Source organism: Erythrolamprus reginae, chromosome 3 (assembly GCF_031021105.1).
Source record: "Erythrolamprus reginae isolate rEryReg1 chromosome 3, rEryReg1.hap1, whole genome shotgun sequence".
Classification (NCBI taxonomy): domain Eukaryota; kingdom Metazoa; phylum Chordata; class Lepidosauria; order Squamata; family Dipsadidae; genus Erythrolamprus; species Erythrolamprus reginae.
This window is the reverse complement of record NC_091952.1, coordinates 145976274-145994060: the sequence shown is the minus strand read 5'-3', so window position 1 is coordinate 145994060 and position 17787 is coordinate 145976274. Positions and strand designations below refer to the sequence as shown.

The following is a 17787-nucleotide window of genomic DNA, read 5'->3' as shown; positions in this document are numbered from 1 at the left end:
TTTAGCTCAAGGACTTTATTTAAATGATTGAAAGTAAGACTTGTTCAGGGTTTTTTAAAGTCGAGAGTATTCAGAAGCAAATTTTAATATATCTCTTTCTAGAGGTGTGTAATATAAATAAAATACAGTATAAGTTTTAAATCTTGTGTACATATTTTATCACTTTGGAAAAAGGTCTTCAGCATTTTTCTGAATGAATCATTTAAAATAAACATCAGGGACATGCAAAATATGTGTCTGCAAAATATCACTTAGCTGGGGCAAAATTAATATTTTTTCTAATTATTGAAGTATTTTTTCTAAGTGGTAATATGATTGAGTTTTATTCCCTATAATTAAATTTTACTTGTGATAAATGATGCCAGCTAAATAAATTAAAATTTTCAAATTATTGGCATTTTAAAGGTTAGAAAAATGTATTCTTGCCAATTTGTGATATTTTAGGGTAGCTTCTATTCATATATGAAATAATACAATCATATCTCTAAAATACTATTTTATAAGTAATTAAACATTTTCAGATACAGCAATGATAAAAAGGAAAATTACCAGGGATAAAAATACCTCATAAATGGCATATCCCAAACTTGATTATTGGTTTCTGCCCATTAAATGCAAGGAAACCTCTTGCTTTTTCTAAACTTGTTCTAAATATTATACTGTATGTTCCTATTAAAAATATAGGTGCAAATGAGAGATTTTTTTAAAAAAATTTATTCATTTTAGTGTAAATATGCTTCTCTTTGTTGCAAATATTTTAGTCAATAACAAATTAACAATATGATCAGATGCATTACCACCATCTGTAACTATATCAAAAGTTTAATAGAAATGTTAATAGCTAACAAGAAACATTTGAGGGTTTCACAAAAATACATCTTTAAAAATTCCTTTTACAAAGAAATAAAAAACAGTTTAATTTGAAAAAAATAAAATGCTTTATATTATACTTCAGAAATTTTAATCCTCTCCAATGGCTCTAAATTCTTTTATTTTATTTAGTCTTTTTACTTATGGGGTCTGAAATATCCATTTAAATTCATCTGTAGAATCTAACTACATTTGAAATAATTATACACATCATATTTTTACAATGTATGGCATTAATGCCAGAGATTTCTAAAATTTTCAAAGTTATGCATATTACAGATATACATTTTAAGGCTTTAGCAATTTAATGTTGTGGAACTTTCTTTTTCGGAAAGGTACAATACAGTCTTCCTGTTTTTAAAACAACACTTTTATTAGTATCATCTATAGAACTAAGATATAATTATATATTAAAGTTGATTTTCATTTTCATCTTGGCTATGGATGTTTTATGAATGCTTTATTTTTATTTCTGCAGAGCCACATGACCTGGAGCAAACTTCCTTTAAGAAATCTCAATTTTAATGAAACTTCAAAAATGTTTGTGAGATCATGTTCTAAGATAGTAAGATAGCAATCCCCGAATAATTGAGTTAGTTTGTTATAAACTTATGCCTTTATAGTAATGCTTTGTTTTTATTAATTTAAAAATGTTATTGGTAATTAAAGTCATATTTAGATACCAATGATGACAAAATATTTTGATTAAGATTATAAAATAAAGTTATATTCCCCTACATTTTGTTTTATTTGTTAAATATATCATATCCTTTATACATATTATTATTTATATTCTCTTTTTTAAAAATAAAGCTTTGCAATTAAATTATTTTTAATGCTTATTTAACAAAAAAACAAAAGAAGTGGTTCAACCAAAGTGGTTGAAATATTTTTCATTAATTTTCACAGAAGAGATAGAAGTTAGGAAATGTGTAACAGAACAAATAATTGTTTCTGGGCATATTAAATTCTTATTGGTTTTTTAAATAAATTGTTAGTAAAAATTATGGTATAATAGCTTCATTTTGTACTTAAATACATAGTTAGGATTAGACAAGTCTGAATATCATAATAAAAGAGTAATTTTGGCACTTTGTTGAACAAACTGAAGAAGCTAAACAATATATACAATCAAATACTTTCTAAACAAATACTGCATTTGTATTCTAAAAGTACTGTATTTCAAATAACTTTAACTATTTTATTTTGTGAAACACAAACAGATCTTAAATCTGAAAAGTCTTTAAACTTTTAGTAGTGGAAAATATTTGAAGTAGTTCTCTGTTCAGTTTATAAAATTATCTGTTGTCATGCTGATAGTCTGGGTTCAACCTCTTATGAAAAATAAACTTTTTAAGCAAGGCTTTTAAAATGGAATTCCATTTCTGAAAAAAATAACAAAACTTAATCTAAGTTATGTAAACTGGTATTTATTAGAATCATAATGCCTATGAAAGTGCCATTATATATTGGGTATCCATTGAAATATATATTTTAGAATAGGTGTAATATGAAGCATAAAAACTAAATTTCATCCATCCAAGATGGTTCTGTTTGCTGAATTGGCAGTAGAATCTTTTAAATTTTTTATTGTATAATTATTGGGAACTTTAATAGGGTAGATTTTAAAGAAGACCTGCCTGCATGCCTTCCTGGTTCAGTAATGGTTTTCTTCCAGCCAGATGGCATTTTATAATTTGTTGCCTCCTTGGTTATCAAAGGGGAAAGAATTGGTGCTTATACAGGTAGCCTACTGCTAGTCTGATCCTAGCATCTAGTATCTTAATATATCTAATCTTAACCTATTTTTAAGTGCCTTTCCACATTGCCTTACAGAGAAAGGCAATGCAGCTTGGTTTGCTAGTTAACCGATTATTGTAATTGGGGAATACGAAAGCTAAAAAAATAAATAAAGAAGCGCTAAATATCCAGCATATTTTAGCAGATAAATTTTCGGTGATAAAAGAGCCAGTCAAACCTGCCCAGCTCACACTTAGCTGACATTGCTGGAGATACTACGGCGACGTTCCGGGTTTTCCGTGCGGGGAATGCGTAGCGATATAGGAAGAAGGGGCGGCCACTCTTAAAACTCTGAGTGGCCTCCGGGGTGATCTCAGTTCCTTCCCGGCTTGCTCGTAAAACAGGTCTTCACCTTCAGCATATTATCTCGGGTAAGGAAAAGGCCCTTCTGCTCAGGCGGGGTCCGGGTCTCGCCGCCCAGCGCCAAGAGGGAGCGGGCGAGTAGTCTACCGCTGCCCGCGGCTTTCACTGGGTTCCGGTTGTAGCGCAAGCTCCAGGAAACGTTCTGAACCCGGGAGCGAACAGCAGGGAGGGGAGACATTGTCCATCGTCGGAGCTGCAAGGGCGACCTGAGTCCAAACTGTTGGGGTGCTTAAAGAGTGAGCGCTTGCCTTTAGCTTCGCACCTAGCAGATGCCGGCTTTCAACCTTCCAGGAATCGAATGCCCGTGAGAAATAGCCCGTTGGTTACTGTTACTTAAAACTATTTGGAAAAAAACTATTTCGGGTATTCGTTTGTTTCGTTTTCAAGTAATGCAGCTTCCAAATACTTAATAGTTGTGCTTGATGGAAATGGGTGCTCTCCAGCATGGACGATTTAGAATGTGCAGCTTGTAGATACTAAACCAAAGGCTGACTTGGCTGAGGCTGCCTCTCAAACTTTCTCATAGCTGAGAAAGAACCTGGAAGAAGGAAGATGTAAAGCAAGGCCTGGCAAGCCCGCTCTGGGATTCCATTGGTACTGTTTTTGTTTCAATGAATTGATCCAGTTTCTAGTTAGAGGAAAAGAAACTTGTCTTTTGAGATGCACTCAATATTGTGCATGTGCACGCAGAACTATTATGTGGCATATAGTCTCAATATATTCTATTATAAAGTGCAGAATAGCAAAGATTGTGGCATCTTTCTGCCTCCAGTTAATAGAATTGCAATTTTCCCTGATAAAGATGCTTTGATGCATATAATACATTCCATTTAGGGCAGACATTCTGGTTTCAGGTCTTTAATGTTTCTTTATTCCTTAACCTTGTTTTATAAAGAGACTGTGTTCACTTTAGCCTTGAACTTGAGCACAAATGAAGAAGTAGGGTAAAATTCGCTATTAAGAAAAGCTTTAAAAAGTTCCAGGATTCCACTAAATTGAATTTAGAAATTGTAACATTATGAGCAGCAAGACTTTACTAGAACTGAAGATTGGTTGTTTTCATGATCTGGGGCAGTAAACATCTAAGAAAAAATAGGCTGGGCTCAACTCCCATCTAACTCACCCTTACTGTTCAAATTTGACAAGGAGCATTGCTGACCATTTTGAGAAACAGCAACTGAAAGAATGGATCTTTGATATACAGTAATCTATTTTGGAAAACAGCTATTTTCTGTTTTGGAAACTACTTGGACCCTCAGCTGGAAGGATGGCATGATTTTCATACTAAATGACCTTCCTCAAAAAGAGGAACATGTGAGCCCTCCAAATTCATGCATTCTCTACAACCAGTCCAGGCTGATAATAAGGGCCGTAGTTTGGCAGAAACATTGTAGAATTTGCTCAAGATAAGTACAGCCTCTTTCCCCCATTTTGCAAATTGAGGTACCTGCAAAGGTTTTAGAGTTCAAAACACTTAAGAGAGGAGGGGGACATTTTCTAAATTCTTTGTATAACAATGTAATTCTGAAAGCAAAGGTTCTCTGCGTGACTTGGGAGCACCCTAGGAGCCGGCGAGCAAAAGCCCTTGAAGTCACGCAGAGTTTTCAGTTAGGGAGCTTTAGATAAGCAGGAAATGGTGCGAATTTCAAAACGAACGCGCGATCGTATCGTAGGAATGATCCCGAAACGTCGGAGGAGGGCGGCATTGATGTATGCTTTCCAAGAATTAAGTTGACGTCGAGGAAGAGCAGGTTGCCTCTTGCTAGGTGCGGATTCCTCCCGGTTCTCTCTTCGCTTGGACACTTTGCCTCCCGCAGACGGGCAGCAATTGCTCCTTGGGGACGGCAGGCGACGGAAAGCTCTGCTTAATGGGCGAAGAGGCGGGATGAAGAGGACGCAGGGGAGCTTCCTTCCCCGTCCGGTTTATGTCCGCAGGCAAACCTGAGGCAGACGCCAAATTCTGAAAAGTGAAGGGGGGGTGGGAGAGAAAAGAGTGTTACTCGGACAATGCGGCCGCGTATTCGCGTTTGATAGCACTTTGCCCTCCCTCCCCATCCATCTCCCCTGAGGGAAAGGCGGCGGTCCATCTCCCCTGAGGGAGAGGAGGCGGCGGCGGCCTCAGTCGGGGTGCGCGGAGGGAGGAGGGAGGGGGGATCCAAGCGCGCGCGAGCTGGGGCCGGGCGGAGTCTGTGTCCCTGGCGAGGCTGGCCTGGCGCAGCGCGAGGGCGGGTGCGGAGCCTGGCCGACTGCTAACAGGCGGCGGCGGCGGCAGTGGCAGCGCAGCTCGAAGAGAAGAAGGCGCGATAGCCGGGCGGAGGAAGGGTGGGTGGGGCCTGAGTGCCAAGAAGCGAGCGCCTCCCTGCCCTCGCCCCGTGTAACCCGGCGAGACGCTGCTGTCTCCGATCCCCGGGCACCTTTCGTGGTCCTCGCGCTCCCGCGCTCTCCTCCTCTCCCCGTTCCTCTGCCCAGTCGCGCGCTTCCCCCCTCTGCCATGTTAGCCGCTCTCTCTCTTTCTGTCTTCTCTACAGATCTCGCGAGAGCGGCCGGCTGCTGCTGGTGGCTGCGGAGGGGGTCGGAGCGGCGGCGGCGGCAGGAGCAGTAGCGGCGACGGGCGGCGGCGGAGGAGGAGGCGGCGGCGGCGGCCGGGGGGCGCAGGCAGGCAGGCGGGCGTCGGGTAGCCCGAAGGCATCATGGCGGATAGAGACAGCGGCAGCGAGCAGGGCGGCGGCGGCGGGGCGCCGGGCTCGGGCCCTGGCGGCGGCGGCGGGCCCGGCAGTAGCGGCGGCGGCGGGGTGGGCCTCCAGCACGAGACGCAGGAGCTGGCCTCCAAGCGGGTGGACATCCAGAACAAGCGCTTCTATTTGGACGTCAAGCAGAACGCCAAGGGCCGCTTCCTGAAGATCGCGGAGGTGGGTGCGGGAGGCAGCAAGAGCCGGCTGACGCTCTCGATGTCAGTGGCGGTGGAGTTCCGCGATTATCTGGGCGACTTCATCGAGCACTACGCGCAGCTGGGGCCCAGCCAACCGCCGGAGCTGGCGCAGGCCGCGGACGAGCCCCGGCGGGCCCTGAAAAGCGAATTCCTGGTGCGCGAGAACCGCAAGTATTATATGGATTTGAAGGAGAACCAGCGCGGGCGGTTCCTGCGCATCCGCCAGACAGTCAACCGCGGCCCAGGCCTGGGCTCCACACAGGGCCAGACCATCGCCTTGCCAGCGCAAGGGTTGATCGAGTTCCGCGACGCCTTGGCCAAGCTCATCGACGACTACGGCGTGGAGGAGGAGCCCGCCGAGCTGCCCGAGGGCACCTCCTTGACGGTGGATAACAAGCGCTTCTTTTTCGACGTGGGCTCCAACAAGTACGGCGTTTTCATGCGGGTGAGCGAGGTCAAGCCCACCTACCGCAACTCCATCACCGTCCCTTACAAGGTGTGGGCCAAATTCGGACACACTTTCTGCAAGTACTCGGACGAGATGAAGAAGATCCAGGAGAAGCAGAGAGACAAGCGGGCCGCCGCCGCCGCATCCTCCTCCTCCTCCGGCGGAACAGAGCAGCAGCCAGAGACCGAAATCAGCAGCGGCGCCGCTATCTCCACTGGCCCGCCCGGAGCCTTGCTGCAGGCGGAGGAGCCAGAGGAGGATTGATCTCCACCTATCTGTCCTTCCTTCTCTCCACATCCCTCCTTCCCGTTTGGCTGCCTCCTCCCTGCCCTGCTGCACAGAGACACTGGTAATAATAATAACAACAACACACAGAGAAAGACTTTATACTGTAAGGGAGAGAAAGAGAGAAAAAACCAACATCCACAAGCCGAAAATAATGCATACCGTTAAATATACCTGTTATAACTCCAAGGGGAGCACCATCTACCTATCCACCACCAAAACTGACAGCCGAGCAAGCAACTTCTTTCTCTCCACCCCATCGCTGGATTGTTCCTTCCACTCTTGCTCATCGTATAAAACAGTAAGCAGCTGCTAAAAACAAACAAACAAAAAAATTACAAAAAAAGTAATAACATTATATAAGATGAACTGTGTTTCCTACTTGATTAAAAAAATATAAAGAACTGAGTGTTTATTTCCCTAATTAACCAAGAACTTTTGTACACGTTTAAGCTATTATTATTAAAAAAAAGTGTTTGCAAAAATGGTCAAGATTAAAATATTGCTGAATTATATTAAAAAAGAGAACATGTCCTTTTCATGTTGAGCTAACATTTGACTTTAGCACAAAAAAGAGATATTTTAGAACACGTAAAATAATATTTTTAGTTTTTCTTCTCATTTTATTACCAAATTTCAAAACCTTTCATGGAGGTTATTATAGTATATTTGACACCCTATATACCTGTGATTAGAGATGTGTATATATATATGAGGGCTAGGCATGCTGTGTGTCTGAGCTTTGTCTAAATGTTATGCAGAAGTCTGTAGAGTTAAAAGGTACGTAGGTTTAATTCATGCAAGGTAAACAATAAGTGCTCTCTTTTATACAATATGCATTGCATCTGGACCTTAAGCATATAAAATGGTCAGTGAAACTTCTGTGAACATAAAGAAAAATATTAAAAAGGCATTTAAATGAAATTTGCTAACTTGTGATTTTTATGGTTTGAACCAAAGTTATTCAAATAGTAAAAAGAGAGAGAGAAATGATCTCCCATATTTTTCTGCACCTGTTTGGTTTACAACTAAGTAGGTATCTTGTCATTGTTGTGTATATGAGATGTAATTGTATTGTTCATAATATATATATTTTTATGAAGTGTACTTAAAGTACTTTAACAAGCAGCGATTTTCAGTATGCCTTTTTTTTTCAACAACAGGTGGTAAGGGTTTTTTGTGTGGCCACTAGCATTATTCTTTTAATTTGTTCAGAGTCTCAGTCAAAACTCCAGCTTATGCTAGTGCTAACTAACTTGTGTAGGCCTGTCGTAGACATCAGTTCAACATGATTATGGTGTAATCCTACTGAGCCATGGATCTGAATTTCCTTTAAAAGTAAAAGCCAAGTTGGTGTGTTGTAAAGAAATTTTCATGTAGCTGTGGTGCTAGTTATTACTGGCTACATAACTTTATTCATGTAGTATTGACTCCTCCCCCAAGTGTGCAAATCTTCAGTTATAATTATGTACTTTGTGTGATATATATTAAAGCTGTAAAGTATAAAAACAGTCTGTGAGAATACTAACCTTTCTGGAAGTGTTCTCCAACTTGCAATTATTTGTAGTAATATACTTTTACAGATTTTTCTTTAAAATGTTTGTGCTTTTAATTGACTAACTACTTGCTGCTGTATAGTAAAATATTAATATATTTTTATCATTAAACTGCTGCATGACTATCATCATTGCAAGTGAAAAACAATAAATGATGCCTTAAAACATAGAAAATATAGTTGGAATTCTGTAGGAAGAATGGATAAAACAAGAATCTTATTGATTCTTGAATTTCTGAGCGTATTCATTTTCTAAACTACTTTGACAAATTTATCAGTGTGGATTTAACTACTGTATGTAGGAGATTCTACCTGTAGGAACAGAACTGTATTTTGGTTCTCATTGATTGTAAGAGATTGGGTCTAGGTAAGACAATGATCGTTCAAAAGAAATGTATGTTTGGTTAAAAATAATCCCCTTCTTTACAGATGTATTATAAGTTATTAAGACAAGTCTGTTTCAGTTATATCCTTTATTTCTAGTTAAATATATTTGCTAATGGTGTCTATATAGCACCAAATGTGCAATAATATTATAGTGGTTAGGAATTTTTTTTAGAATCACTGGAATTTATTACAATTGTTTTCTAAGATGCACTTTTCCATAAGGAAAAAGTAAGCTTCCATGGTGCACAATGTTTTCAGCCGCATGTAAAAAACATTGAGTGTCAGATTTGCTTTGTTTTAATTGGAGCATTTGTAGGCGGTTTCATACTGTATTTGAACTGTGATGTAGAAAGGATTGCATTTTCCATGCTGTAGGTAGTTGAAAAGCTTAAATGTTTTAATTATTGCTATTTTGTTTGTAAGTTCCACTATTCCCTACAGTGTCTAAAGTTTTAATTCTAGAGATTGGCAGAAGCGTTGTTTTTAGCAATAACTTGTTTTGTATAGGGAGATGGACAGTCTTCTTCTATTTGAATTAAATCAAACTTATGTAACAGCAAAATACTCAACTTGGTTTTAGAATGGACGTAGACAGTAGACCTGTAAAGAGAGTTTAAGCGAGTACTTTGCTTCTCAGGGTGTGATCGTACATTTTATTTGCCCCACCGTTGCCTGTGACCAGATTTGTATAACATAACAAACGTATGTTTATCAGAGTCAAAACTAGAATGAAGGTACATAGTGTAGGCAGTTAGTCCTTACCTACCACCTTTGACCCTCTAAATCTGTTGTCTGATTCCAGGCAATGTTGAAGCTATTTTAATCAACAAATATGTGTTTTGTTTGTGCCTGTTTCCTGAGAGTCAAAGTTCAAAATCCTTTTCCTGGTCTGTGTATCTGAGAATTCAGTTCTTTATATCAGGGGTCTCAAACCTTGGCAACTTTATGACTTGTGGACTTCAATTCCCAAAATTCCTCAGCCAGCACATGTACTGGCTGACGAACTCATTTTCCCCCCATAGGCACACTAGATACTTTAGGACCTATTCAATATGTTGTTATTTGAACCATAAATTACCTTGATTCGAATTCATGTTTTTCCAGCTGAGGTGCTCAGTACTTGATAACGGTACAATAACTCACAATTAAAATAAGCAATAGTGAGAGAATCTTGTTTAAAGGCCAAATGAATAAATGGTATATTTGATCATATTTGGTATTTTTAAAACAGTATGTTCAAATATGCCAAGCATCCAGCTTTTGGAAAACATGCCTTATTTTTCCTGAGTATGTTTTCAGTGTCTTGTAGGAAAGATCCACAGTCATAATGATATTTTATATGAAATGCAAGAAAACTTGAAATCCACTGCAATATAAACATAAGTCTGTTTTTGTTTTATTTTTAAATGAAAGGGGCACTGTCAAGTAACTTTTAAAATATGATCTCCCTTTCAAACTATCACAGCATGGCAATTGTGTTCATTTTAATTCCACTTGTTTTTTTTAAGTTGCTCTGTCTGAGAAATTAAATAAATGAGTTAAAATTAGACACTGTTGATTCATGCCTCTTTATTATTGTATGCTGTAAAATGCCATTTTCAGCCAGAGGGGGAGCTAAAGTAATAATAAAATAATAAAAGAAATAATATTCATTGTACAGCAGAAATTCTGAGTGCTAGAAATAATTAGCAGAGAAGTGCAAAATAGGGACTGCAACATTTATTAATCTATCAAGAATAAAGGGTATAAGCAACTTTTACATGCAGATAATGGAAAACCTACAAAAATGTAAGCATAAAAATACTTGACAGTGTCACTTTTTAAAGTATCATTTCAGGGACTGCACCAGGGGTGGGTTCCACTTGTCTTCACCACCGGTTCGCATCACCACCAGTTCGCATCGCATCCCCTTGTGTAATTCTAGTTCTGTGCATGCTCAATAGCTATAATCAACCCGAAACACAGCTGAGGAGATGATCAGCTGTGCTTTGGGCAAAGGAATAAAGGTAAGTATAAACCTGGGGCCGGACGGGAGGGCCCTTTTTCAAGCAGCAGAGGAAAAAACTTCCAAACAGTACAAAATTTGGAAAAAAAATCCCTCCAAAAGATGGAGGCACCTACAGACTGGCACCGACCAAATCGGATCCGTGATGCCATTGTGACATTACCAGCAGGTCGCTACCAGTTCAGGCGATCTGGTCAGAACCAGGAGGAACCCACTCCTGGACCGCACCTGATTCTTTGGGAAGTATTACTGGTATGAAACAGAAACACCCAATTAGTCTTTTGTAAAATGTTGTAGATCTGTTTTGTGCAGACGAGCTATCATTTCTAGCAATGAAGAAAATTTATGTGTGGCTATAATAGGCCAGAAATATTTCAAAAAAACAACTTTTTTTTTACTTTTAAAACGTTGTAACACTTCTTTTAACAGCCAAAGCTGTGCAAATTGTTGCACATCCAGCTGTGCAAATTATTGTATATATTGTAGTCACCTAATTAGATGGGTTTTCTGCATTAATAAGTATGTACAAGTTACTTGTGTATGACTTTTCATGCTGACCAATAGTAACAAATCAATTTTGAATTGATAGTTTCAACAGTTTTGAAACAAATAATCCTCCTGCAAGGGATGATTATATTTTATAGCTATTCTCCAATCAAATAATATTTTTATCAATTTTATTTTATTTATTTAATATTTATTTTGTACTGAAATAGTATGTGTGTGTGTACACACACACATACATACACATACACACACTGATCAAGTATATGTGTGTGATAGAGAGAGAAAGAGAGAGATCAAGTACATTTCTAATAAAAATCAATGGATGTGTTTCAGTTGTGCTCACTGGTTTTGTTTCTTTTTACTTTCTAGCGCCATATTTTTTTCTAAAAAATAAAGAATGCATGGGTTCGATAGTTATGTTAGTAAGATAAGGATAAACATTAACTTCACAAATTAGATATTTTTATATGTTGAGATTACTTTCACTAATAAGAATGTATTTTGGACATCTAAATATAGGTTTAAGAATTCTGAAATTACAACATGTGTCTGCCTCATCCCTGACAATCCAGTTTTTTCATCACATCCAGAACTTCAGTTCCTATATGATGGTTATGTATTAGTGCCATATTATGTCTCAGAAATCAGAATTAATTTGGTGTCTTGGTCAGCTATCTAGAAGTAAACTAAAAAAGGAATAGTAGTAATAATATTATATAAGAATAACTGATGATCCCATAATGCACTGTTAATTCGGAGAGGGGCGGCATACAAATCTAATAAATAAATAAAAAGATAGTGAATTAAAATAATTGTATTGACATTTCAAGATTCTAAAGCCTATGGAGATTCTAAATAATCCAGATCATGGTTTTTCCAAAGGTGCTTTTTCAAAAGGCAACTGGACTTCCTTGGTTTTTTTTAATTGAAAATGCTGGTACAGATAAACCCCCAAATGGCTTTAACAACTTTCGGAGAGTTACAATAGACCCTCAAAGTGCTAAAGACCAGATGACTGCAGAGAATATAAATCCTTCCATTCCTCATCAGTCAGAACTGAAGAAGCTTGGATGAGAAGGGAAACATCAAGAGAAAAAAAAATCAAGAAAGTCTACTTGCCTTTTGGAAAAGCACCTTTGGGACACTGACATTTCAAGTTTAAAATAAAATCTCAGGTATGTTTGATTTCTGATGTATTTTTTGTTTTATAAATTTACAATAGAATCCTACTTCTCCTGCCCATCTTCCTTCTGGGCATTGTACTTCCTAATACCGGTGCTTATATTCTGTATAATAACCTCCTCAAATTTGATACTCTCTAGGTACAAATATTTATAGATTTATAAAATCACAAATTCCCAGAAATTTTAGAAGTTGTAGGTGCAACACATCTGGAGACCACTAAGTTAAAGAAAGCTGCACATATATAGATAACATGTATATTGTACAGGTAGCCTTGACTTAACAAGAATTCATTTAGTAATTATTCAAAGTTACAACATTATTGAAAAAATTACATGACCATTTTCCACAAACTGTTGCAGCATGCCCGTGTTCAAAATTCAGACAGTTGGCAACTGATTCATATTTATGATAGTTGCAGTGTCCTAAGGTCATGTGTTCACCTTTTTTGACCTGACAAGCAAAGTCAATGGGAAACCCAGATTCATTTATTTTCAGAATATAAGACACTCCTTAATTTGGGGGGATGAAAACAAGGAAAAATGCCTCTGCCTCCCAGCAAACAGCAAACAATACAGATGATATACACTTTGCTGTGCATTTCTGTGCATGTGTGTCTGACCCATAGAAATAGCAAAGAATTGGAGAAATGTACATTATGGCAGTATATTAAAGCCAGCAGGTTTTCTTAAATGTAGTCACACTACCTCCTCCCTATTTTTTAAATAGATCTACTCCAAACAAGACTAAATTAGGATTTAACTCAACTGCCTTATCTTAATATTGAACAGGACATTTCAGATTATATTTTTACAAATCTTTAAATTTGATGTGGCTTTCTGGAAGTAAAGTTATTCTTTGCTATTTAAAAGAAAATACAATAGCACTGGGCCTCTTCAGATCAAGCATTTATTTTTAAAAGCTTCATTTTGTTCAATTGTCTAGAACATTAATAAAGCAATCTTTCAAAAATAAGTCTAATAATTTGAATATTCTATAGACATTTATAGTTATTGACTTACCTCCTTGCAGTTTCAGCAATCCAACATTGCCAGCAGTCCACCTCCCAGCAATTTGCCTCCCTGCAAGCTAGTTTTACTTTCAGTTCTAGCACGTTGTCTGCCTGTGCTAAATCAGCAGTATGTCCAGAGACTGATAATCAATTGCTTGTGCTAATCAGACTCTATGTTGTTTGCTGCAAGGAGGTAAATTGCTGGGAGGCTGAGGCCAAAGGGAGGGGATGGCTGGGTACATTTGGTGTATAAGATGCACCCAGGTTTTCATCCTTTTGTGGGGTAAAAAGGTGATCTTATACTCCAAGAAATACCGTAACAACTGCAGTGATCACTTAACAACCGTGGCAAGAAAGATTGTAAGAAATCAGTGAAACTCACTTAACAAATTTCTTGCTTAGCAATATAGATTTTGGGCTCAATTGTGGTCATAAGCTGAGGGCTACCTGTAACAAGCTTTCTATAAAAATGAATCACCTAGCTACACTTCCCTTATACAGTGATACCTCTACTTAAGAATTTAATTCGTTCTGTGACCAGGTTCTTAAGTAGAAAGGTTTGTAAGTAGAAACAATTTTTCCCATAGGAATCAATGTAAAAGCAAATAATGTGTGCAAAAGAAAGAAAAGCTTGGAATTTGGGTGGGAGGAGGAGGAGGAGGACAGTCGCTGCCGAAGGAAGAAGTTGAGATGAGAATCAAAAAAATCCAAAACTTTAAGGCTTAAAAAAAAAAAGAGGGACTCTGAGGTGGTGAGGAGGAGCATGCGCCTGCCATACATCCAGCACGAGGCTGCCTCCCATACACTGCGCCAGAGAGAGAAACCCAGGCGGGCAAAAGGGGGGAAACCTCCCACTCCTTTGACTGAAAGGAGGCTGCTGCTGCTTCTGCTACCTGCTTCCTCTTCCTATGCTGAAGGGCTCCCCTCCTCTCGCTCGCTCGCTCGCTTTGTAGCCGGCACCTTTCCTTCACTGTGGTGACTCCTCAGTTTGGCTGAAGCCGAGTTGATCTGGCCGGGGCGAAGTGCCCCCTTTTGCCTTTCCGGGCCTAGACACTCCGGGAGGCAACCTCGCACCAGGTGTTGGGGAGGCAGCGCGAGGGAGTTACCACAGCAAAGTGGTTTATTCCCTCTCCAAGCACCCAGAGAAAGGAAAATGCTCCACTCGCTCTGGGCTGCCCAGAGCAAAGGGAGTGTTTCTTTTTTCTGGGCAGCAGCAGAGGTTTATTCCCTCTCCAAGCACCCAGAGAAAGGAAAATCTTCGTTCACTCTGGACTGCCAAAGCCTCCTTAAGTGCCACCGAAAGGCTCCTCTGGCGGCCCAGAAAAGTCCAAGATGCCCAGGGTTAAAGGGGGAATGGCAGGAAACTGGCCGGGCCTTCATGCTGCTCTCAAATTTCCTGGGAAATTTTTCCAGGCTTGGGTTCTTAAGTAGAAAATGGTTCTTAAGAAGAGGCAAAAAAAATCTTGAACACACGATTCTTATCTAGAAAAGTTCTTAAGTAGAAGCGTCCTTAGGTAGAGGTACCACTGTACTTTCCTGGCAATAGGAATCTTAGGTTTTTCTTTACTTTAGTGGACAATTCAAACTAATCAGCAGTATAATTTCTTAATACTGGGAGATGGAAATTTCAAAAAGAAAAGTAAACCTTAATATAGGCTTAAGAGAAAATTAATACCATGAAAGATGAATAAAGAAATGCCAGAATATTTGGCCCTGTCTACAAGTTTATTTTTTTAATTTTTAATTTTTATTAGAGTTGGAGGGGACCTTGCAGGTCATCTAGTCCAACCCCTGCTGGTGCAAGAGACCCTACATCACACTAGTTCAATAGCAGTCCAGTCTTTTCTTGAAAGTCTCAAGTGTTGGAACGTTCACCACCTCTGCAGGCAAGCCGTTCCACTGGTTGATCACTCTCACTGTCAGAAAGTTCCTCTTTATTTCCAGGTTGAGTTCTAAGTATAGTTGTATTTTCCTTCTCAATTATTTTTCTGGTCTCCTAAATGAAAACACAGTGGGTCATGACTTTGTAATTAGTGCATCCTGACCATTGCAGAAAATTTCTTACAGTACTAGTTTCCATTTGATTGGTCATTTTATATAGTCAATTGACTACTTTTGCATCTTACTAGAGTGATCATTTGACTTGTTCAGTAGTTTTACCATTAACTCATATATTGAATCTGCCCTTAGATTGAATGGAAGCTGCAGTCTACATTAAAAATGGTATTTAGGTCTTATTAAATGTTTGGAAAATGAATGTGTATTACTCCCATTCTGAAGCAAGTGAATCTTATGAGATTATTTAAGTTCCATGCGCCACTAAAAATCATACTGCTTTATTTTAAAGTCATGTTCATTTTTCAAATCCCATGTTTAACAGAAGAATTAGTGGGATTAATGTTCTCCAGGTATTTTTGATCACAGCTACTGATCGCTGGCTATTTTAACTGAAAGTTATAGAATTTTTGTCCAATATAAACCAAATTGTCTACTGCCTGTCAAAAAGAACCTTGGAAATGTCTATTTATTTTCCATTAAATAAAACTTGGTTTTGTGGTTGTAATTTTTTAAGTTAAAGGTACTGTATTGGCTGTCAAAAGTAGAATACTTTGCTTCAAAGTGTTCTTTATTTTCTGGAGAAATTGGTCCTTTGTTAGTTTTCATTTGCCAGTCGAGTTAAATCCTTGTTGCTTAGGAAAGGAAATTCTGGCTCAGTGGTTTTACTTGGTAGACACAAAACAATTATGTAAAATCAAATTATATATGGAATATATGATAGGAATGAATGAAGAAAGATGATAAAAAGCTTCACAGGTATCTGAATATTAGGAATAATGTGATCAAAACTTTTATTAAATATCACATGTCCTGTTCCATTTTTGTGGTTCCCAAAACAGCAATATTTGGTATGTGACATACATTTTTATCATCTTCTCGTCTTGTTTTTACAATAAAAATACAACACATCCATTTATCCCTAAAATTGACACTCTTTGGCACATTCAATAACAAGGTTTAGGATTATATAAGCATATTATGCAGAAAAACAAAGATTGTTTCTTACCACTTAAAGGCCTATCCCACAAATAGTCAAATTTCTTTCAAATTGTCTAATTGGAATTTGAATAATTTTCTTATGTTAAATATTTGACATTTTTTTCTCTCACCCTGTTTTGAGGCTATTGTTTTTGTTTTGTCAAGTCTGCCATGTTTTTTAGTGATCAAGGACTGGTGCACTGTAGTTTAACGTGGTTGCCAGTTTGTCATTCCTTCATCCCTATAGATTTATAGCATCTCACTACTATCCTTGGTGAAATATCAAAAAGTCATGGCAGCGTGATCAAAGCCTGAGCTCTTTTATATAGTACTGTGATAACATCATCTTCACTTTTTAACCTCCCTCGCATAGGTGCCAGTAGTTCTCTATGACTTCTCAGCAAGTATGATATATCTGTGTAGCATTAATATCTTTGTCTCAGATTTTTTTACTGCACATTTTTATAGGAAAATGATGTATAATAATTTGTGTTCTTAACCAGTGCTCCCTGTTATTATAATGGGATGGATTGTTGTTTTGAGACACTACTTCTTACCTACAGTGTAACCATCAAATATACTGTATTTCTAAGTACCGGTACATAAAAATCACAGTTTGGTTCATGAGGGTACACAAAAGAAGTTACAATTCTTGGGAAATAGATAAGAACGAATATTTAAAAATATTTATTAATTTGCAGTTATACTATTTTATCTATGACATTGTATTGTAATTTATTGAATTTACACTCCATTAAGTCAGAATTTTTAGACATGATTTTTCTGAACAAGCTGTGGTGATCTGATCTGCATATAATGTGTCTGGCTACTTGGAATCAAAAAGTGCTTTTACATTGATGCACTTCTTGTATAGGTAGTCCTCGATTTATATCCACAATTGAGTCCAAAATTTATGTTGCTAAGTGAGAAATTTGTTAAATGAGTTTTGCCCCATTTTACAACCTTGCTTCTCAAATTTGTTAAGTGAATCACTGTAGTTGACAAATTAGTAACATGGTTATTAAGTGAATCTGGCTTCTTCATTGACTTTGCTTGTCAGAAGGTTTCAGAAGATGGGCACATGAGTCTGGGACATTGCAACTGTCATAAATATGAACCAATGGTCAAGCATCTGGATGTAAGTCATGTGACCATGGGGATGTTGCAATGGTCATAAGTGTGAAAAACAGTCATAATGGACTGGCACCAACCAAATCAGTTCTGTGACATCATTATTACATCACCAGCAGGCCGCTGCCAGATTGGGCAAATTGGTCTGAACCAGTCCGAACCCACCTCTGCTTTGAATGATCACTAAACTAATTGTTGTAAGTTGAGGATTACCTTGTATATCCTTAAACAAGGCCATCCTAAAAGATAATGATTGTCAAATAGGATAGTAATATTT

General features: G+C 38.3%; 1 protein-coding gene and 1 long non-coding RNA gene across 4 annotated transcripts in view; one reads left to right on the top strand and one right to left on the bottom strand.

Annotated features, from left to right (window-relative positions):
• LOC139164594 (uncharacterized) lies at positions 1-5656 on the bottom strand. Its single transcript, XR_011558646.1, has 2 exons — positions 5448-5656; positions 1-4993 (listed from the first exon to the last, which is right to left on the bottom strand). It is a non-coding gene; the product is annotated as an uncharacterized lncRNA (long non-coding RNA).
• The window catches only part of PURA (purine rich element binding protein A), a 34154-nt gene continuing 21697 nt past the window's right edge, over positions 5331-17787 (top strand). For 2 of the 3 annotated variants that reach the window (XR_011558644.1, XR_011558645.1), the window contains exon 1: positions 5343-6996. Coding sequence is in view for 1 of the 3 variants with exons in the window: in XM_070746932.1 (XP_070603033.1) it covers positions 5724-6674 (951 nt within the window). In the remaining 2 variants the exon portion in view is untranslated. Of the gene's footprint in view, positions 10185-17787 lie in introns of those variants that run through there. The other variant, XM_070746932.1, reaches the window with a different exon arrangement.